Genomic DNA, 24,290 nt, shown 5'->3' on the forward strand with positions numbered 1-24,290 from the left:
GAAAGTTCTTGTGAAAAAGCTAGAATTCATAGAGGAAAATTAAAAGAATCTTTTTAATAAAAGCAGAATCTATATTTGAAGCTTTTGCTTGACATACAGGCTAACATTTCAAGAGACTATTATTATTGAGCAGAGATGTGGGTCTGGATTTAAAGCTGACAGTTTAAATCAAAAAGCTATTTACTATCCTCATTAAAAAATAGTGACCATTGATTTACACATTTAATAAAAGGAAAATAACTAACACATCAACTGGTAGCTAAGGAAACAGCCTTAAATCTGAGACCATTTTCTGGCAGTACATTAATTATTATTTTTCCATAACGTCCCTAGAGGATGGAATTTATGACACATCAGGAGGTGTGAAGTGTTTTATTTCTAAGGTCAGTGGACCTACTTATTCGTCTAAGAGATGTGCTTAAAGCAGCACATTTTAGTTTCTCCAAGGGAAGCCTTTAAAGGAAGAATGCCATTAAAAAAAAACAACAAAGTTTTTAATTATTTTCTTAGTCCATTTGATTACATCAATAATAAACTTAGTTTTCTAAACAACGGAATTTTTATTTGGAATTTCATTTCCTTATTTACTAAGATCAAAAGGAAAATTTGAAAGTCAGTTTGACTTTTGCTTGTTTTAATGGCTCATTTCAGAGTTTCTGGACAAACAAGGGCACCTTGGTAGAGTATTTCACCTTGAAAAGTCAAACAAATTTCTTTTAAGTTTGTTTCTACAGCATTAGTGGGCATTGGTCGTGATTACTGGCTGAGATGAATGAGACTCGTGGCTTTGCCACTGTGGCATATATGCTCACCTATGCTTTGCTTAGCAGAGCTTAGCTTAGCTTTACTTAGTCTTTTCTTAACATTGATGCCCTAGTTGTGTATATTTCTGCTCTGCCAATCTATAGTACAGGGTTTCTGTTATGGAATTACTCATCTGGGTGGGAGCCTAGCTCACACAATCCGGCAGGAGGAGCTTTTTGTTATGAATGAGAAACAAATCATCCGGAGCCCAGGAATTTCAGTGGAGCTGAGTTTGGGTGCAGGCTTCTGCCTGCCCTGTGCTTGCAGACTTCTGCCTGCCCTGTTTTAAGCTTTTCTGCAACACAAATAACTGAAAAGTGTCAAAGTGGAATGTTCCAAAGTATTGGGGTATAATAATTTTTATTTAATTAACTAGTACTATGAATAAGTAGTGGTATTTATTACCTTTTTCTAGCCTCATAACTAAATTATTGTCACTCTGTTTTCTGTTTCTTGCCTTAATGGAAATCTTTGTGTCCTGTTTAGGTTTCTTTTCCACTCTGCTAGTGCATGCAGAGGTATGTGTGTTGCAGCGTAAGAGCAAGCATCTTCTGTGTGATAAACAATTCTGCCTGGTGCTGACAGCTGTATGAGTCTGATAGGTTTGTGTGGGAAAGCGCTTGAGAACTTTTACTTGGCTTACTTAGAAATTCAAACATTAGCAGAGCTATAGACTCTTGTAAATATGCATGTGCACCTTTAATTATTTATAGATGAGAACAATTATATATAAATGATGTCAGAAGACTCTTCTTTTTTTTCACAAGCAGCAAGCTAACAATAACCAAAACTCAGAAGATACACCATGTAACCAAGCGGCTTGGGGAAGTGTATGGGGCAGACATGGCAGGGGTCAGCAGTGGGGGCTGCAGGGTGTCATGTTCTAGTTACAGAGAGGTCCAGACAGCTCTGACACTGGTGTGAGCCCCCCATCTTATGCCAGCCTCAGCAGCATGCAGTGCCCCTGGAGTGGCAGACGGGGCCTGGGGGAGGGGGGAAGGCAGGCAGGGAGATGCTCTGGGGGAGATACGGGGAGGGAGAGGCTGCTGATGAGATGCGTGGCTGGAGGTGCCTTCCTGGAGTAAGTTGCTCCATCCCAAATGGGAAACCTTCTGAAGAGACTGTGGCCGTGGGTAACCCACGCTGGGGCAGGAACAACCCCAAGGGACAGTGGCTGTGGATGGCCCACACCAGGGCACCACTGGCTTAGTAGTTCATGTTCTTTTTTTTCTCCAATAACCAAAGCAGTGATCAGAAGTTGGTGCTGTCAACTCATTAAGTAAAAATCTCACAAGATGACACCATTTTGCTTGCAACAAAAAGTTAGAAAGAAGAGCTAGGTAGTTCAGGTCTAGCATGCTGCCATGAAGGCATGTACATTTCTCTTTGCATTTACTGTGTTGTAGTCTGGCAACATTACAGCTATTTCCCAGTTACCAGCTTCCTTCTTCCCTTTTCTGCAAATTATTTCACCTTCTTCGGTTGGGTCTGTGAGTTTTCCCTTTGTTTTTAAGGCAGAGTTAACCGTTTCTAGTATCAGCTTTGTGCTGCTGACAGTCAATCAAACCCCCAAACTCCCCGCCCAAACCCAACAGTGACTGGAGGAGGCAAAGACTCGATGTCATCATGAAGGAAGGGCAGCATCTGGGAAGAGAGATGCCTGGCTGCTTTGGAGGCTTGGAATCTTGTCTGTCTCTGTAATTATTTTTTAGCAGGCATTTGGGAATAGAGAGGAGTGTTTTTACAGTGGACATCATATTCCTTCACATTCTTACACTGAAAATGCAGAGACATTTTCCTTATACATAGAATAACATAGCCAGGCTAAAAATAGTTATTTAGTACCCTTTGAAAAGAGAGATTCCTGGGTTTTGACCATTGCTCAGAGACTCTTTCTATCCCTAGCATGATCGAATGTATTGAACCTTTGCGATCTTAGATGTCGATAACCCATTTTAGGTAGCTGTGTAAGAGCTATAAAAGCAATCAGTTCTTCCCCATTTCAGACTTCCACCTATGATAGCATGTGTAGAGCTCTGTCAAATATCATTAAGATATTTTTCTGCAAAGCATGTGAAATATTGCAAGACAGATGAAATGATTTAAAATTATTACTTACCTGAGTAATGCAGAGGTTGCTTCGATCAAGGTGGAACTCTGGAATCATTTGCAGCTCTGTGGGCTGCCTCTCAGGCTCCACATTAGAAAATGCTCCTTGGTTTCTTGGCAGTTCATCGGTGATTCTTTTAGTTAGGAAAAACTCGAATGCTTGGTTCAGTAAGTATTTCCAAACTGTAAGGGAAGAAGTGTGAAAGGGGAAGGGAGAGAAGATAAAGCATACTGAAAATGGCTAGTTTTGCAGAAACTGTTGTACTGTTTAATTTATTCCAGTGCCTAAGTACGTGAGTAAGTCTGTGGGCCTGAAAGAAAAGGATGGGACAAAGATAAGTGGATTTAAGAAAAAACCCTTCACTGTATTGCAAAAGAAAAGCGTTGTTGATAAAACCACACTCTAGCTAATGTGCACTGTGATTTCTCATTAATTTTAGACATGTAAAATAATTTTATCCAATCTGATAACATTTTACCTTAAATATTTTCACTTTTACTTATTTGCATTCTGAAGTTTTGGGGGGTTGTGCCTCTCCTAGCTTCCATTTCACCTTATTGATCATTTCTCCAAGATTCATTTTTAGCTATTGCCCAGCTACTGCAATGAGTTAAATGAGCATACTAAAATATGTAAAGTCAATAAAATATAAAAATAAAGAAGTTTAGAAATTTTGGTTTGACTGCCTGAATCCAATTCTGTTCCTAACTTGTCAAACTTGAGTCTGGTCTCATGCTATTATATATCAAAAATAACTCCCCTGCTACCAACTTAGAATAACCAGGTGAGAACAGAATTAAGCCTGTATTTTTTCCTTCCTCAGCATTTTCTGTTCTGCTGTTTGTGTAAAAGAAAATCATGGGATAAAAAGCATTGTTACTTCATGAACAGTGGCAAGTATAGTACTGAAGATGTCTGACTGTCATTTTGAAATAAGTCAACCTTGTAAACCTGCTAAACTTTTGAAGGGTATGAGTGATTTGGCTTTTCATACGTGAGAATGGAAGAAGACTCTGAACTCTTGCATTCTCAAAATTTCCTAGTCCCATTCAATTCCATCTGCATTAAATTGTACCCTTTTTTCCCCATTATGTAGTATAGAAACATCTGTCAGAATGTGGCAGCAACAGAAGAACAGTGCCTTTTTTTTTCCCTTTCTGTGGGATATGTGCTGTGGTGAAAGTCAAGTTACTTTATTCTTTTTTTTATTATATTTGGTAAAGATACACTGACTCCGGAGGGCATAGTTTCTGTATGTTTACAGAAAAAAAAAATCTCTTATGTTGGTAAGACGTAAAAAGAGGAAAGAAATTACTGAGAAAGTACATAGTTTATGTAATTTTGCATCACAACCAGGGAAAACTGATGTATTCCAGTGAAAGGAATCAGCAAACTTAATCCTTTAGGCCATGAATCCCCAGGATGCAATCTGAGGGAAAATCCTTGTACGTATCTGTAGTAATATCACTGGATGTTTTACTGTTAGGCTTTGGTACTAGGGGTCGGGAGGGTTTTCCTTAGTCTAAGAATTTGTATGATGTATAGTAGAGAACATATACTCTTATATCAAGATGTAAATGAAAATGCCCTGATCTGGAAAAAAAACATTTGCATGGCTTTTATATACACTAAAAATGTCTCAGGAATAAAAATTATAATGTCTGTGGTAAAAAGAAAGTTATAATTGGAATAATGATAATTTCACCTAGAAATAGATGAGGGTATACATTAATTATCTTTTTACTCAACTTCAGTACAGTGGTGACAAATATTGCCAGCCTTGCAAATGTAGTTAGCCATCTCTCATAAGAGCTGTTTTTCAGAGGAGCATTGATTGTAAAAGGTGCCACCAAAAGCTCCACTTTTAATAGTGGCCTGTTTTTAAGTTTTAATCCTGTCATCTTTAATTCATGCTTCTTTCCATTTGTAGCTAAAGCTTTCACGAAACTATTCCTGTAGGAAAAAGCTACTTGCAGAGGTGGACTGGATGCAGAATAATGCTGAGATTTGTCCATTAGTACCTCAAAGTGTAGAAAATTGCATCTTGGAGCTGTGGAGTTCGTATTGGTGAAATAAGTACAGTGTCTGTAAGATGTGTATAATTAGATGTTGTAATGGGATTTCAGAAGTACTTTTATGAATTTTTAGAAGTATGAGTATGGGAACACTGAAGTCTTGTGTTATGTGATTTTCTTTGTGTTTCCCCTTCTTGGTAAGTACTGACTTATCTCTTTCAGATGCTGTTAGGGTGTACTGGCATACACTGGCTTATTTCAAGCACCAAGGATAATGTTATTTACCTAACCTGTTTGTTACTCCTTGGAGCTTACTGATTGCTGTATCATGTTCCTGACATAGTTGTGTTGCACCTTAAAATAGTAGCACCTGTAAAATTTGGAGATACGTAACTATCACCAGATTTGAACATCCAGTGTATTGGAATTAGTTGTTCTGTGTCACCCTCTTGGCATTTTGGTGCAGCTATCTTGCTTTCATTGACATCCTTAGCATGAATGGAAAAAAAACCCAGACATAAATTATGATTCCTGATGCAAGGGAATAGATTAAATAAACTGAATTATCTTCATAGGTGCTCCAAACTTGCTGGGAGACTCTTGGAGGTACAGCTGTTGCTCATGTGTTTCTGAAGGCGTTGGTCTGTGCTTATCATCAGAAGACGTCTTCTGTATAAACTCCCACTGACCCAGTTTCCAAGCATTTCCAAGCATTTTATCTCACTCAACACTTATTTTTACGTTATCTGGAGTTGTACTGAGCACTATGAGAGTGTGATTCAGTATCTCGTTTTTAAGGATTACCACTTTGACAGGGATAGTATTTGTCAGTTACCTACCAATCAGTCATAACACTATCCAGGTTAAAATAATTGTAAAATAAGCAATTTGTTTACAGAACAGGAAAACAGAAAGCTACACAGTTGCAAATGTTTTTGAGATGGAATACAACAAATAAAGGAAGATCATACTTAGGTTTAGTTATCCTTAGATCAACTCCAGGTCATCAGTCCGTCTGGTTCTTTGCAGCATCCATCTAATCATGTGGCTGGGCATCATGTTCTTATGCACAGGAAACCTGTTCTTACGCAAACTCTACATTTTTATTCATGGAACAGAAATTTGATCTAGATGTGTATGTTTCCTTTACACCCAGTCTGGCCTGTGGTTCTGTTCAGATTCACGTCATCATCCTTTTCTCCTTTCTTGCCTGGATAAAAGCTGCTCCTACCTGATGGCAGAGATAGTTATTAAGTCCCCTCTCATGGACTGTTGAAAGACCTGGTGCTGTGTTAAATTATTAACCTACAAATTGCCAGCCTAATGTGAGGTGAAACACCCACCTTCACCAGTCACGGCAGCGTTCACACTCCATATATAGTCTTTTCAGTCTTTGAATATTACATTGTATGTTACAGCTGTAGCTTGCCAGTCTTACTTTATCCAGTCATTTATGTGGAATTAATACCTGTGGTTTATTGGTTTAGATTAGACACACTGATAATCAGTCACTTTGCTATGGCTGACTTTTAACCTTCCACTGCAATAGTAGGAGACAGTTGCCATGCTAATGGATAGAAGTAAAAATATATCCCATTGCTTCCAAGTAGTTCTCTTTTTTTTTCGTGTGGGAGAGGACAAAGCAAAATAGAGGAAACATTTGCCCCTGACACAAATGAAGCTTTCTTCATGCTTGGTGTTGTAAGATTCCTCTGTACCACTGATCAGGCAGCTGGATCCATTCAGGGAGAAGGAATGAGGCAGCTGAGTTTGTGTAAGAATATACGCTGGCATAGATTTGGTTTTGGTGGTGATGTGTTAGTCCTCTGGATAGGCTGCCTGGGAAAGAAATGTGGGATCCAAGACCTATGTTTAGTTTAAACTTTAGTTTATTTCTCTGGCTTATTTAAATGCTTGGGCCTTTGAATTGACTGCAAGAATAGATTTTTTTCACTTCAACTGTCATGGAGTGGTGTGTAGTCCAGCTGCTTCTGAAATACACGGCATATTTTTTTATTTATTTTGTTAGCACTAAATCAGGTCAGCAGTGAGTTTGGATTTGGCATACAGCACTCGCTTGTAGTTGGTGAGTCTCCTTGGAAATACAGTGAATGTCATCTTATGACCGTATTCTTCTTCTACAAGCCATGCATGGTTTCCATTGATTTTTATAGTATGATCCACAAACATTTATTAGGAGGTAGCATTTAGCCATATCTGTTAATGTGGATCTCTGTGTGTTTCCATCTATTTCTGTGCATGTGAACAGTCAGATAGAAAAAATAGTGAGAAGATCGCTACTATATCGTCGTAATAGCTGCAAAGAGCGTGTTTGTGTTTTGTACTTCTCTTGGGAGTGTCTCTTTTATCATTGCACTCCCAACAATATCTGAAAATTCTTGCCTTTATTTTCCAGCTATTTTTTCATGGGCAAAGTCGTGCAGTTCTATTGAGTTGAGACTGAGGTATAATTTAAGTGGAATGTGACCATTTATTTTTTAACACCTTGTGACTCTTCTAATTTTGGCAGTTATTTTCTTCCAGTCATATCTACTAAGATCAGGACCTTGACTGGATTTGGAGGTCTGGCTCCAATAGTGATTTGGGATTGGATATGTCAAAAGAGAGAGCAAAATTATTCCTCTCATTTTGGGGGAATTACCTTGTTCTGCTCACCTGCAAAATTGAACATTATTGATAATACAAATGATATTTCCTACTATAAGAAAAAATTATTAAAGAACAGTTCATGTTTTTATGTTATATTTCTCTTCTTGAAGCTTTTCTTTAATTAACTCATCACTGTATAAAATCACATACAGTTTTAGTAGACAACAATAAATTAATTCAAGATTTGTGCCCATTCTTTGAAGCAATCTGAACTTTATCTGTCTTTGAAACAAGCCAGGAGTTTGGACTGGATGACCTCCAGAGGTCCCTTCCAACCTAGATTACTCTATGATTCTAATAAGAGAAACATGCCAGACATTTAATTGTTTAATTCAGATATATTTTCCTTCAATGTACATGGTATACATTACCTAGACACATTTCACTGTAAAAAGGTGCTATTCTTATTCCTGGAAACTTCTGACAAGTTTTCTGGGATGTTGAGTATGCTGTTATTTCCTTTGGGGACCCAAACTTTCATACAAATTGTTCCACGAAAACTTTAGAGGAGAAAAAGCTTTGTGGTGTGAAAAGGAAGGTGTGAAACAAAATAACACAATCTATTTAATCCAGCAAGCAATGGCTGGAACCTTCTGCAAAATAATATGTGAATTAGATGTTGACTAATTTTAGTATTTGCAACGCAGTGATACATGAAAACCCATGCTTGTTAAAACAGACTAGAATAACTTTTTCTCTGTATTTGTCCTGCTGGGATTAATTTAGTCTACCACATTTAACTAATGCTATAGCTGCATAATGAATCTCTTTGTAATTAAAAGATAGCTACAATTAAGAATTGCACATGATCACTAGTCCGTGAGCATCTGGGCCTACATTATTCATTAAAACAATAAACACTTTATTAAAATAATTACAATATTCCAAATGTGAAGAACTCTGTATTTAAAATCAGGATTATTAATATTATTAAAATCACTCAGCCTAAGGATATGCTTCACCGCTGCAAAATTGCTTTAAATTTTACATAATATTAATTTAAGTAGAGGTGTTACATTAAAGTAATATCAGTTTATAATTATTTACTTATATACTCAAATAACCAGGGTTATATTTTTCATTTTCATGACAAAGTGTGTGTGCGTGTGAAATTCATCTGAGAATTTCTCAGCAAGAAAGATATTATCTGCATTACCATTTTTGATTGATTTCCCCATTGCTATATTCACCGTTCCAAAAGAAATCCACAAAAATCTCTGGAGAACAAATCCCAGCTGCATTATGACAACAAGGTTTGGATTTAGGAGGAAGAGCAGCTCATTGTGAAAACCTGAACTGAGAAAAGCATTTGACCTTGAACAGTATACAGGCAGGCAGTGAGAGAAGTTTGGGATGACTGTGCTAATGGTGAATCTGCTTGGCTGTCAGGTTAAATTCAAGCCTTAATATAATTTCTGTGTAGTTTCTCTCCCGTTTAGTCGTCTTCCTTCTTTCAGTCTTTAGGTAAAAAAGGCCAAACCTCTGACAGACCTTCTCAAGTGGAGGCCAATCTGTGTTATCAAAACAGGTTGAATTTTTGTGAATTACTACGACATTATTTTACCCACATCTTTTTCTTGAATTGCAATTGAAATTAAATCCCTAGTAGAGAATGAACAGCTTTGATCCATATCCTTGAATCTAGTAGGGATTAACTTTCCTGAAAAAAGCTGTTTTAAAAATGGGGCAGTGGGAAATAAATGTGTGAGTACCCTCTCCGTCTCTCTATTTTGCCTGGGGGAGTGTTATGAGTAAAAATACATGCGATTTTTAGATGTCAAAACTGCAAAAGAGATGATGATGATTACTGCTACTATTTGGTTTGGTACACATGTCCATTAATGTTCAGCCTTTCCATCTCACACCTTTGCCTTTTGCCCTGCCAAAAGGTTTGTCTGGAGTGAAAGGGGAAAGGAAACTTGGGCTGCCACTTTCACAACAGCAGTACTTTCTTCTTAAGGAAGCAGCATCCAGGTTGCTAGCGCTGTTGCTCCCCAGGGTCCATGTAAAGGTTGTAGTCTTAGTGGCTACAAAAACCTGACCACTTTCTGAAGCTGGAAATCACTTTGTGGTTTTCAAAAGTTGAGGTGTAGGACAATGTTGCGAAAAGAATGTTGGGGCAAGTTCCCATGCACAAAGATTTATTAGCAGGATTTGTAGCTGATGGCAATGCCTTGACTCTAGTGGTAAAGAAACACAAAATAGGAGAGAGAGAGAGACAGACAGAGACAGAAAAGGGAAAGGACAAACTCTCCCCCCTGGCCAGCTGGGAGGAGAAGTATCAGGGAGACTCCAGATGAGCAGCCTTCCTTGTATGCCCTCTCTAGTGCAGGGGTTGGTTCTCCCTGTAGTACTTTTCCCATGGTGATTATACGGTATTCTTCAGGAGCTGCTCAGACTCCCAGATGGTTGGTTGTGCACGTGATGCTGTTAGTGCTGACTGGAACATGCTTTTGTGAGGGGCAGGTGCTGCACGCTACTCGTCTGTTAAGCTCTCTGCATGCTTATTATTGGGTCCCCTAATGTAAACCAAGAAACACAACTGAAGAGAGGTAAAAGGGGAAAAAAGAGGTGAGACCCATGCCAGTGGCTATCCTTTCCCACGAGAACCCCCCAAAGCAACACTGCTTGGTTTGGCATGTGCAGACTCATGGGCATAACAGCCAGGGTTGCAAATAGAAAGCTCTGATCAATATGAAAGGCTGAGGTCCCAAAGGCACTGTGCAGCAACCAAAGTGGTAATCTCACCCTTGTATTAAAGTCTTTGGGAATATATTAGCAGATGATCTGAATACCTTTGGGTAAGGCGTGTCACAGCGGGATAACACAGATTTTTTTGTAATTGCTACAAAACCTGTCTTAGCCTCATGGCAATTAAATGCTATGATTTTTTTCCTGTTTTTTTTTTCCCCTCAAAATTTAGATTATTTTAACACAGTTTTGTCTACTCTTCTGACATCATACACGTCTAGGCATGTTGTTTCTATGATTAATAAAATTTTCCAAGGAGGTGTTATGTCATATTTTGGCAGCTGTCCTTAAGAAGAAATCTGTTTCCTTCCTTTCTATTAACGTTATGCTATTACCACTCTGTACACAGTCATGGTATTTCATGGCAGTCATTGAGAGCCTCCTTTCCTTGGCAATTTCTTGTGTTTCTTCTCTGGTTTGCCCAAAAAATAGATACTTAGGAAAAAACATAATTTGCAAAAAAACATCCATTCATGCTATCAGGTTTCTGTAGGTGGAATCATACTGCTCAGTCGTTTCAATTTACCACATCTTTCCTTTGCAGCAGATTAGGTCTTGAGCTGTTAAATGACACTATTGATCTGTGCACTATTGATCTGTGCAGAGGAAATCCAAGTTTCCTTTGTTCAAGTTCTTCACTATTTTAATTTTTTCTACCAGATATACCCCAGCCATGACTCTTTATCACACTTCTGGTTATTTTTTGCTCATTCTGGTACCTGCCACAGCAAATATCAGCTCACCAGGGGTGTTGTCCTTTGCTGACCCTTGCGTGTCTCAAGGAAAGGAGGCCACCTGCTCTCCAGGGGTAGTGACTACTCTTCTCAGTGTTATCATCTGCATACTCCTGCTTGATAGTAGACAAGGTCAGGGAGAGGTATGCCCTTCTTCCCTGGGAAGTTGCTCGGTTACTGGGTACCGTACTAAGGGTACTTCTTGCTCGCTGGAACATCAGAGGTGTTCCTCAGCACATGGAGGTGCAATTACTCTGCTTAGCAGCGCTACATTTTTGCTTTTCACCATGACTCTCTTTTTCCCTTCTTCGCTTTCAAGCACTGCTCTTGGTGGGTTTTCTGATAACCATGAAAACAGAAGTTTTCCAGGGCTTCTTGATGTGTTGTCAAGGCTACTCTGATGGTTGCAATGTTACCATGGGTCAGTATGTCAGAGGCATAGGTCTCTCAGGGCCTAGACTTCCTCAGGGGTTTGGGTGGTACTTTGCTGGACCTGGTCATGCGATCATACCTTGGGTGATGTTAGGAAGAGCCATGCCAGCAGGTCGAGAGAGGTGATCCTTCCCTACTGCTGGTGACACCAAATCTGGAGTGCTGGGTCCAGTCCTGGGCTCCCCAGTACATGAGAAATATGGATTTACTGGAATGAGTCCAGAGAAGAGCCACAAAGATGACTGAGGGACTGGAACATCTTTCATTTGAAGAAAGACAGAGAGAGCTGGGGCTATTCAGCCTGGAGCAGAGAAGGCTTAGGGGGAATGTTTTCAAGATGTGAGTTTGTTCTTTGGATTTTATTTTCAGATGGGAAGAAAAAAATTGCATGAGCTAATCAAGAAATATGCACACCATAGATTAATACAATGTCATCATGATACTTGATTCTCTATTCTTTTCCTGATAATTGCTGCCCTTTTATTTGCCTTTTCAACCACTGCTATCATTTGTTTTTTTCAAAGAGCTGCTCACAGTGACTCCTTTATCTTTTTCTGAGGTTGTAGTAACTAAGGTGAAAGTGTTCAGTTAAAGTTGTTTTTACCATTCCTCTTATTTTGTACTTATTATGTTGAATTTTGTCTGCTATTTTATGGCCCAGTCACAGTAATGTGAGGCACTTCTGCAACTTTTCCCATGTGTTGTTACTTTTGAATACCCTGAATAATATTAAAAACCCATTAAACAGTGCCACATCATTATTCCATTCTTTTTTTCAAAATGTTTAGAAAGCCATTGGATAAATTCTCTGAGCTCTCCAACACAGTCCCTTCAGTGTAAAAGTTGAACGTTTATTTGCTTTTTTCACTTTCTATTTTTACCTTTTACCAGTCAAATTTGCCTGCAATTCTCTGGAACTGTCTCGGTGTTTGGGAGATACTGATAATCAACATACATAGTCCAGGACTCTTATAAGATGCATGAGCATAGTTTATTGGCCCTGCTGTTTAAAAATGTCTCAACATTAGTGTATGTGGATTTGTATACTTGCGAGCTAATATTTTGGAACAGAAAACTGTACCACAATTATTCTTTAGCATAATGTAAATATATCATTTAGCTTTTCCCTTAGTAGAGAACAGACATTTTTATTTGATGGTTCTGTTTTTCCTTATTATAATTAACAGTTTTACATCCTCTTACAATAGTTGATCAAATTCACTGTCAGACTTCTTTCATGCCTAACATGCAGAAAAACCCTTGGATCTCCTGGAATGTAGTGTATTCATCTTCTGCCCTTACTTATTATAATTCTGATTTAAACTAATTACTGTCATTGCTCATGTTTTCTGTGTATGTGCAAACATACATATTTTAACATGGATTTTCAGATCCTTTCTAGCCAGGTTATGTTTTTATGCAATTTATGCTTCTTTTCCAGTTGTGTATGGTTCTTCATTTTTAGGGAAACTTTTTCAAAGTTTTCAATGTATGTTCTTATTAGACTTCTTTTAAATTTGAGGCACAAGTGCTTGAGTGTTGTAAAATTACCTCCTTAATAGTCCAAGTGAAATTACTTTGTATTGCTTTGGAGTTTAGTTTGTTTACATATACTGTACAATCATTTGGATCTCTTTTGATTTTCCCCTTTTAAAATGTGTTAATTTAATTGCAGTTTCCTTTAGAATTGTGTGGTATTGTTCTGAAGAGGATGCAGTGTGGTCTTAGCCAGAGTTAAATATGTCTGTTATTACTTTTATGGTGGCATGGGAAGACAAGACTTTGGTTTTAACAATGTGCTCTAATCCCTTTCTCACTGGCCTTAGATTAAAAAGAAAAAATAAATTAAGGAAAATTATTAATGTAGCATTAAAGAGTGGTATCAACTGTCCCTTTTAGAGAAAATGCTTGCTGTGATGATCAGGAATTATTACTGCTGTTGTAGGTTTCTGATCTTAATAATTATGGGCAAAACACAGAAAGGAAGAACAACAAGGATGAACAATGTATTCTCTATATCTGATGCATTTCACTTGTCTCATCACTGAAAAAAAAAAAGGCATAGCTTATTGTCAGAAACTCAAGTTGCTGCAAACACATGCCATTGTTGGGCTGTATAGTGCTTTATGAAGTTGCCTTACTTCTTGCAGGGACCTATCAGCATTGTAATAGAACAAATCTGTCTTCTTGACTAATTAGGCTATCCTGTGGTTGAAAGAAGGGTGAGGAGATACAGCAGAAAGGAGAATTAAGTGAGGAAGAGAATGATAGTACAAACAGGCATTACAGAGTGAACCAAATTGTTTCTTTTCTGAATGTGTTCAGGAATAATCTCAAAGCTGCTAGAGATGATGGTAGATCAGTCTCCTCTTTCTGTAGCAGGAAGGATGAAAAATTGTTATGGATTATTGGGTCACTGCTGTTAGTCCTTGGTCACTCCTTCCAGATCCCATATCACTCTTACTGATTCCATCCAATGAAATAAAAACAATTCTGTGACATAGAAAGCAATCACACAGTAGACAGCATGCAATCAGGTAACGTCTTGATTAGTTCAAATGTGAATTTTCCTTCCTTTTCTGGAGTCTTTCATCTTATTGTCATATCAGTCTGTTACTTTAGCAGCAAATAAGAAGGTTCCTTATTGCAGTTATTTTAAAATATACATTTCTTTGCAGTCAACTTGCTTTTATTCTATCCTGTTTTGCTAATGGTTGTAGTTAATTTTTTGGCAAAGGCTGTAATGACCGTTTCCTGATGACATTTAAACCCAGACCTCTACACAAAAGAAAGGGATTATTAGTTTGAGAGTTCTCCATGCTCAAGAAGAAGGCATGATTTACAGGGTTGTTTACTACCTCTATGATAATTATTGGAAAATAAAAGTTTACATTTGGTAAAATACATTTGTGGGTGTTTATTTTTGTCAGTTAGGTTGATGGTTGGACAAGATGATCTTGAAGGTCCCTTCCAACCTAGAAGATTCTGTGATTCTGTGAAAAATGCATGGAGTAATAATTTATTGTGGACATAATTTTGTGGAGTAAATAACAAACAAAGTCTTGTTGATTTTATTGCTGAGGTCTATCATATACCTGGCACTTCAGAAACATTTGTTTTATATGAATTAAAATGTAGCTTTTTGTATATATATGAGAATATATATACTATGTCATAACTGTCCCTTCCCTTCCCTTCCCTTCCCTTCCCTTCCCTTCCCTTCCCTTCCCTTCCCTTCCCTTCCCTTCCCTTCCCTTCCCTTCCCTTCCCTTCCCTTCCCTTCCCTTCCCTTCCCTTCCCTTCCCTTCCCTTCCCTTCCCTTCCCTTCCCTTCCCTTCCCTTCCCTTCCCTTCCCTTCCCTTCCCTTCCCTTCCCTTCCCTTCCCTTCCCTTCCCTTCCCTTCCCTTCCCTTCCCTTCCCTTCCCTTCCCTTCCCTTCCCTTCCCTTCCCTTCCCTTCCCTTCCCTTCCTCTTTATTCTCCCTTCCCTTCCCTTCCCTTCCTCTTTATTCTCCCTTCCCTTCCCTTCCTCTTTATTCTCCCTTCCCTTCCCTTCCTCTTTATTCTCCCTTCTTCTTCTCTTTCTTTGAATTACATTTGACTTGTAGCACAAGAGCTCAGGAAACTTCCTTCAGGGTCAGACCACAGTCCACCTAGCACAGTACTCTGTTTCCAAGAATGGCAAGAGAAGCTGCTATCAAAAGGCAGCACACAAGCTTGATAACTTTTTGTGGTCCGTTCCCATCATACCTTGCCAGCCTCCGCAGTTGTGTTAGTGGTGTCAGAGGGTACATCTCTGCCCTGTCTTTTCATTATTGGTTTATGGACAAGGTGTTCATGAATTTGTTTAATCTCTTTTTGTACCTGCTGGTACATTATGACCTCCTGTGGCAGCAAGTTCAAGAAGGTCACTATCTGCTAGGTAAAGATGCACTATCTTTTCATCTGTTTTAGGTCAATCTTCTGGTAGTTTCATTCAGTGCCCTTTTGTTCTAATGTTGCAGGGTTTGGTGAACAACAGTTCGACCTTCACCTTATCCAATGATTCTATAATTTATTCCTTTTTATAGGTGACTCAGAACAGAAGTTGATTTTGGTACTCAATGAAATTTTTTGTTCTATGTGGGTAGCTTGTTTTGTTCTTTTAACATTGCCTAGCTTTTAGAAATCTGAGTCTGAAGATTTGAGGTCTGGAATTCAGAAGTAGAATGGCAAAGACCTTTAAATATTTGCAACCTTTAGTCTGCCTACACAAAGTTTTAACATACAGTTTATAGCTTTTATAAATACCTTTCTGACACCTTAACACATACATTTTATTAAATTATGAACATAATATTTGTAACTATTTGTAAGATTAGTAGGTCCTACCAGTTATTTTATGAAACCTTCTTATTTATTTAGATATATGCATGCAGACAAAATATGAAATCAGTAGCTGTAATCTAAGCGTCTTTCCAAGGGAAAATTCTTTAATTACTTAATGAAGTTTTACTCCCTTTACACAGTAAGGGTGAAGCTGATCTCAAAAAACCTCTGAAAGGGATCCTGTGCTGGGCTGGCCCACTTAGGATGAATATTTGTAGTCTAACAGTTTAATTATGGGAACAGGGTCTTTTCTGGTTACACAGTGAAGAGCTAGCACTATTTTCCCAAGCATTTTGCTGTCATTACACTTGTTTGTCTTGTCCCAAAGAACTACAGATATTTTACTAGCTGTAGCCTCATTACTGCTGTCTGCGTCCAAAGCAGTGCTTTCCCCTGACTCATACTGAAACAGCACATTTCAGTTTGTGTGCCTGCTTCGGTGCCAAGATGTCATACTCCTTAAGGGGAAATTCTGGTCAGAGTAACATTAAGGTGAATGAATTTTACATATGCCAGGCCAGTTAGTATTAACCATTTAACATAATCTTAAAAAGGCTGTCTAGCTGGGAAATTGTGAGTCATTGTTGGAACATAATTTGTATAAAATGAATGATTAGTATGGTTTTGTACAATTGTTCTCAGTGTCAAAAGCAACATCCCCTGTGGTACCCTTTATGTTAGGAAAGACAATTTTAAAGTGTAAAATATGTTAAACTTTCTACTCCAGATACCCTGCAGAGTCAAGGTGATGCCACTCAGTAGAAACTGGTGACACCAGGGAGACGAGGTTTCTGAGGACAGGTGGGGTCCTTGGGCTCCAAAACCAGGTTTGGTCCATGGGTCCCCTGCAGTTTGTGGCATCTCAGTCCAAACCAATGACTTTTCCAACAGCACGGTTTGCATCAACTTCGTAGCAGTTCTCCCAGACCACAGTCACTAGTTAAGGTCAGAGGCTGAAGTGGCCAACATACATCTGGAGATGCTGGCACAAAAATGCCATCATTAAAAATGTTCAGAATGGATTTGAGTTAAAGAAGGAACTACTTCTCTATCCTGTGCAACCAAAACCTTTCTGTTTTTCAACATCTCTGAAGGTGCTTACCTATAGTTTTTTGTTGTGTTCTGTAAGAAGAATGGTATTTGTGAGTGGCCGTGGATGTTAGTTCTGATGCCATCTGGCATTATACCATTTGGTGTTCAAGTCTCTCTAATGGCATCACTACAGCAATCTGTATGAGAACTTTTGCTGCCCTTCTGAACGCAGCTGCACAAAATGTGCAGAAAAATAGTCTGTTAAATACTCATCTAGACAGCTGCGCTATTGCAGCTCATCATCCTTTAAATTGCTGTGGAAAAGGACTGCTTACACAGTAGATGAGAATGTGGCACTACTGAAGTGTGGGAGAAGTGAGCAGCAAACACACCCGGAGTTTGCTAAGCTCTGACAGTCAAGAATGATGGACAAGAGTCCTGGATACCCCTCAATTAAAGCAGGAAAGCCACATACTTCTCTGTAAGGTGTTACACCGGTGTTAACCAATATACATACCAATATGCATACCATCAATGCCCCAATACTCCCCGTCTTTAAGGTATGGATAACATAAAAGCATCGTAAGAATCTCTGAGAATCAAATTCCTAAAGCAATTTAAGTTCAGTTCAGGACAAAAAGCATGTTTCAACTAGGCATAGTTGATGCCTCGTGATGATATGATGACTCATATCAAAGATTGCTTCCAACACAGTTTCAAAACAGTGACAGGCTTTGTGGTTATGGCACACTTTGGTGGAACAGGCTGGTTTTAAGTGTGAGAAATAGTGCACTGTATATTGATACTGTGTTTACTCAGGGGTACACACACCAAATGTAGACATGCATGTGATTCACTCTTGCAATGGGATAGTGGGGATCCTTCAGAGCTTGGCATCACTGCTTTTTAATGTTTGTATCAGCAATATTCAGCTAATTCTTACCAAAAAAAACCATGAAAGGCCACTCTCCTTTCTGCAGACTGTGACTGAGTCCAGAAAGCCTGTCTTCTCTTTCTACTTGAAGAACTGCCTGACTCAGAAGCCTTTGAGTATCAACTTCTACAGTATCAAAATTAAATACAGCAACATTTTGAAATATGTTGAAAGGTCCCAAGCCTTACAACCTATGTATGTCTGCTATCAAGATGAAAGGTAGAAGCATCTTACTTCAGGGTACTTGGGGACAATATTCTTGAGCCACGGTGAAATAAATGGAGGTCTCATCTCCTTGGGTCATTAGACCATTACTGGAAATAAGAGAAAAGGAGTCTGGCCAAGAATCAAGAATTATTGTCAGGAGCCGTTCCTACATGCACTTTGGATGAGAGTTTCTATCTTAGCATGACTGATACCTCTCCTGGTTTGCAAACAGCATTCTCAGCCCCAAATTTCAAGATGAAAATATAAGAATTGACAGGTCAGTTTGTTATCAAGTGTTCTTTAACACAGTTCCAGTCTACCTCAGCCTGTTTGATGTTGAGTAACGGAGAATTTGGGGTCTGAATACGTAGTGTCAAGAGGGGTTGAAACTTCTAAAATATCTCTCTGTTTGTAGTTGTGGAAGGTTGAAATTATGCATGATTTTCACCAAGGAAAGTAGTGAGGTAACTTAAAGGATACTTGTATATAGCAGTATAACAAATTTGGAGCTGACACAGTTTATACCACTAGAAGCATTGCAATATACCCAAATCTTTTTAATGTGTTTAGCAGTATGTTTTATGTCACAGTTGAACAGCAACAGCATCATACTGTGTCTTATATCCACTAATGAGTTTTAGGGAAGTGGTTGAGTCTCTATCCCTGGAGGTATTTAAAAGATGTGTAGATGTGGTGCTTAGGGATATGGTTTAGTGGTGGACTGGGCAGTGCTAGGTTAACGGTTGGACTGATGATCTTAAAGGTCTTTTCTATCCTAAATGAGTCTATGATTCTATGTGCCTCACAAGTGGGGTGGATCGTTTAGTCTGGCTATAAAGTCAAACTATATTCAAGCACGGAAAATATGCAAGTTCTATTTTTTGGAGAGAAGACAGAGAAGGATAATTTTTTATTTTCTAATAATAAAATTCTTACAAATATGTAAACACCATCTTCCCCCTAGTTAATTTGAAAGCTAAACTTAGAAACAACAAAACCTTGTTTTCATTAAAAGTCATTGGGATTGGAGGCATTTGAAATTCTTTCAGAACTAGGGTCCAGGATTCTTCTTCAAACCATTTTTGACTGGAAACATGTCTTGGGCAGCTGGTTTTACATGCTGGTAAGGTATTTTGCCTCTGGCATCCATTCATCTTATGCCTATATTAGAGGACCTTTCACATCCCTTGTTGCTGCCTAACTCAGTACTCAGGTTTTCCTCCTACCCTGATGCCTGTTATCAGGACACAAGAACGTGAGATTGCTTTAACGTGATTTGTTCTCAGCAAAATCACATTGGTTGTTCCTTACATTTTTCTTAACTTTCAGAACTCTTGAATATGAATTGTTTTATTATTTTGTCTGTTACTTCTCCAGGAATTGAAGTTAAACTGACCGATTCTTAATTCCTTAGCCTTTTCCCCAGCCTTTCAAAGACACATGCTGTTTTTGCCTTTTCTAGCCTGCCAGAACTTTCTACATCTTTCCCAAGTTTTGAGATTTATCAGTTTGTTCTCTTAGTATCACAGTTGATTTTTACCCAGCCAGAACAACTTGAAAACATCATACTTACATAACCCTTCTCTTATCTAGGCCAAGTTTGTACACCCTTTTCTTTGCTGTTGTTTTTACTAACGTCTGATCATGGTTAAAACTTTTAGGGAGGACTGAAACTAAACAGATACCAAACACTTCTGTTTCCTTGTGCTTCCTTCCAGCTGGTAGATTAGAAGAGTAGAGAAGCAAAGTTTTCCCTTTGCCTTTTTGTTATTTTATTTTCTTATTTTCCCTCATGTCCTTTACAATTCTGTTTCATTCCATGCCATTGAAATTTTTGATTCTTGAGCATACGGGAGAGTTGGGCAGCATGAAAAAGAGTATGAGTGATCAGGAAGGAGCTGGATTAATCTTAGTGGAAGAATTGGGAAAGATGAGTGGAGAACCGAAGTGGACTTCCTTCTCCGTCCATTTTTGTCTCCATAGTGGAGAAGAATGCCTCCACTGCCTTGTAGGTACACGTACATTATGGTTCAGTTTTGACTATGGAATCATCACATGCAGATGTGAAGAAAACAAACTGACAAGAAGAGAAGACAGCAGCAAATTATTATTTCTCATACCTGCTTGGGAGCTTTCTGAGTTAAATACTGTGTATACAACTGTTAGATGATGAGTAGGCTTGTAAGTCAACTAAAACTGATGGAAACGCTTACGTAGGGATGTAATTATACGCAAGCTGGCACATTGGCAGAATTGCCTACTTACTTAGGTGTGCAAAATCTGTGTCCCAAATCTAGTTATGTTTTCTCAAATACGTGGTTGAGTTTAGAACATATGCATACCATCAAATAGACAAACTTTTGTATGTATAGTGAAGGAATCCCTTTTGGTGTTACAGGTTGGGAGAATTTGTTCCATAAAGTTAGTGTGGATGCTAGTGCCCTTAAAAAGAAGCTAGCAGTAAGTTCTGCTTATGGGCTGTGATTGGTTTTTTTTTCATGTCCAAATAAATGTATTACCTTAAAATGGAATTTGACATACATCATGTAGATATACGTGAAGTATAATATTATTACACCAAAATGCTTGGCTGAACTTGGGTTTTTTTGCATAATGTGATGTTACATAAAGTTGTGAATTTTTAGTGCATGAGGATGAACAAAATCCCTCTGCATTGAAATTTAGGCCCTGTGGAGGGTTTTGGCAAATTGTTTTGTAATGCAGTTCACAATCAGAAACCACCACTCTCAGGAGAACTACACTCTAACTGCAAACAGAGTATTAATAAAATTAAAATTGAAAAGATAAATTTGAAGTTAAATTTGAAAAGTTTAGAGTATTGTGTAGTTCTCGAACCATGATGTAGTATCTTGAAACTGAACTTCTTAAATCAAATATAATGTAAATTTTCCAACACTTTTTAAAATGAATTCTTCCTAAATTGATTTTCTGCAGTGGTTAGCAGTAACTTTCTTGTAAAAAACTGATGTGTAACTTTATGCTGAAGACAGTTAAAATTAAATGCTACTTTTTAAATGTTATTCCAAAGTGAATTTGACATGCTTCTTTTTGTCTTGCTGTCTTGCACAGGTATCATTTTTCTTGTTCATTATTTTTGTGGTGTATACCATGCTGCCCTTCAACATGAGGGATGCTATAGTTGCCAGCGTCTTGACCTCTGCATCTCATACGATTGTGCTGAGCGTCTGTCTATCAGGTACAGCTGTTGTAAAGGAACACTTGGTTTGGCAGGTAGGTGCTTTGTGGAATTAATGATTAATTGTACACTGAATAGCCTGGTAAATGAGCCAGGAGTGCCTCAGTGGGTGCTTGGGAGTATAAACTTCTTTCTCTCTTAATTTCTGAATTGCTACAGACTTAATTCAAAGGTAGTCACTTTCTAATAATGAGGGTGTCAGTAATGTTATGTCTTGCTGAATGGCACACTTAAGTGCTAGAATCTACAGCCACATAGTGCTTACCGATGTGAAAACTAACATTGCTTGAAAAATTATGTGATGCAGCTGTATTGTGGTAGATGCATTACCATGCTGGTATATAAGCCACATTGCTCCTCTCCTCACCTCATTAAAACCTAACTTCCAAGGCCAAGGATTTTTTCCAGGTGTCAGTGTGACTGTTGACTCAAAAAAGCATTGTTCCTTTGAATATTCTAAGGACTGCTGTGTTGAGGATCTGTCGTGAAGACATTGCCCTCTCCAAGTCTGCTGTAGGGCTTGTCCTCCTTTTGTAATTCTCAGGCATTTATAGGTATTTTACAGCCGCCTCCTGGTTTGGCCCCCTGATTGAAGGGGACTGGCTGGCTCCAGGCTCCATGACTTTCAGGAAACCCATCTGTGTTTGTACTTGGGTCTTGGCTTGTAACTCAACTCTTATACTTTACTACATGACATACTGCAGATCAATAATTCTTAAAAATCCAAATATTAGGAGTTGTTTTTCTTTACTGTTTTGCAGAATATCTCTTAAATGGTGAAATACTACAGGTTTTGTTGTAACACTGTGATTGCTAAAATACTGTGAATGATAAAACATTGATAGAAATCTGTATTTTTAAGGAAAAATTTAGATTTCATTTTGAAAAGCAAATACATGGAGTTTTTTAAATACAGATATCATTTTAGGGAAATAGAATTATTTTAATTTTTGCATCAAAATGATGCAATTGATGCAAAATTATAAACATTCCAGTAGAACAAGAAAGATAGGCGGCATGCTATTTATTGTGACTAGCATGAAGAATGAGCAAATAGTTTCCACTTACCTTTTAAATTACTTGAGCCTTATTTTGAAAAACATTGTGCCTCAATGGGTAACTTCACAATTGCAGTAATTTTACAAAAGTCATCCCTTGTAAGTTGTTGTTAGGAAAAATACATTTTATTTCCAGATATGGCTGCAGATCTGTGTTACATGGAATATTGAAACTGAAGTCCCATAAACAAAATAGAACTAAGGTGTAGTGCTCTGTAGAAATTTTCAATGGTGACATAAGTGGATTTGCTTTTGTCTTGCTGATTTGGGTTTGTTGCATGTTTTTTGCTGTAGTTGCCAAGTTGTGCTGTATGTTAAGCAAGGACTGTAGTCATCTGCACTCAATGTATTATTAAATAATTCAGTAATACAGTTGTTGGTAATTGTAGTGGAATAAATCAGGGAGAATGTGTTATTCTTGGGTTTATGTCAACCTATGGCTTTTATTCTGGGCGTACATTATGCTCCTAAAACAGTATCAATGTTTGCCACTCCTTCCCTAAAAGCATTTTGGGTTAGAGCTGCTCTTTGCAGAATTTATCTATTTTCCCTGCCTGTCTTTCTAGACCATTAAAATTTGGTATATCTAAAACAGTACTTTCAGAAGATGTTATATTTTTAGTCATATCATGTCTCCAAACTCAAATAAATCATGGGCAGTGATGTACAATTAGTGTCTTTCATCTCTTCTGTAACTTCCTGTTTCATTCCAAAAGAGTGGAAGTCTTTGAGTAGTTTGTAAATTTGTTAAGAGTATTTCATTTCCAGGATGTTATCAATTTTCTATTCTGTCTTTGTAAAATTTATTAAATGTTCTGAATAGTTTGGCAGTTACGGAAAGTACTGAGTGCACTGCATTCTTACGAATGTGTGGAAGGGACTAAATGCCACTATCACAGTTAATTTGCCCCCTGTACACTTTTAGATTAGTATTGTTTATACTTTGGAGTGTAAGCAAAAAAATGTTTGTTTTGTGTTCTTTGCTTTTGAAAGTCAAGACCACAAATAAAGGATTAGATTAGAGATACCGATTACACTAAAAGGAGAAATAACATTTGTCAGTGATATACCTCAAGTTAGTACAGGATAACTGTACGTAATTAACAAAAAAAAAAAAAAAAAAAAAAAAGAGCTGGGGTATAGCTGTTTAAAAGGGCCGTGCTGTTGAATGGTTTTTTTTGAGGGGAAAAAAAATAATATATTGGTGAGGCCTGGACTGAAGCTGCTTTGCAGAGTTTGGTCACTAAAGCCCAGAGATGAGGAACTACCAGTAGACTGAAATTCGAAAGCATGGTTAGGGCTAAGTAGAGGAAATCTGGCTCGTGGAGCTACATTTATCTTTCACAAAACTATACTATTTTGTTTTCAGGGCTGCTGATTTGTCTCAACAAACCAGAAAAAAAATACATGGCAATATTAGCAAAGAACAGTGTATTTTCCTTCTGGCATGGATTTTTTTTTTTTTAGAGGACAGAGGGGGAACAAGTAGTATGCACTTAAGAAACAGGAAGACAGGGGTATAACAAATCTACCTGTAGGTAAATATCAGATATTACAGCATATATATCCTGTATATACAGCAAGTATCCTTCTGTAGAGAGTATCTGCATCTCCTTTACAACTACTTCCTATATATTGGAACCCTTTGATTAAATCTTCTCTGAGCTTTCTCTTCTCTTGGATGAACAAACCCCATTCTTTCCTCTTATGTCAAGTTCTGCCTTATAATGCTTTTTGTAGCCCTCTGCTGGACCGTCTCCAATTTTTCAGCATCTTCCATTGACTCTGGTTGGCATCCCATGGCATTTTGGAAGTTAATCATACCTTCAGTCTATCAGTAGAGAAAAATTGATGTTCAGAAGCATTTGTTTATTTTGAGATTTGTCAGAGCCTCTCTTACTGGTTTTGTCATTCCTTTTGTTGTCCTCTGTAAAGCTTTACACCCAAAATTAGCTTCAGT

The 24,290-nt window shown here is 38.0% G+C and overlaps 1 protein-coding gene across 1 annotated transcript in view; it reads left to right on the forward strand.

Annotated features, from left to right (window-relative positions):
* The window catches only part of ADCY2 (adenylate cyclase 2), a 223,165-nt gene that overhangs the window by 46,493 nt on the left and 152,382 nt on the right, over positions 1–24,290 (forward strand). The window contains exon 3 of the mRNA XM_074146221.1: positions 21,146–21,307. Coding sequence (XP_074002322.1) covers positions 21,146–21,307 — 162 coding nt within the window. The remainder of the gene's footprint in view (positions 1–21,145; positions 21,308–24,290) is intronic.

The sequence above is a fragment of the Numenius arquata genome, chromosome 4 (genome assembly GCF_964106895.1).
Source record: "Numenius arquata chromosome 4, bNumArq3.hap1.1, whole genome shotgun sequence".
Classification (NCBI taxonomy): Eukaryota; Metazoa; Chordata; class Aves; order Charadriiformes; family Scolopacidae; genus Numenius; species Numenius arquata.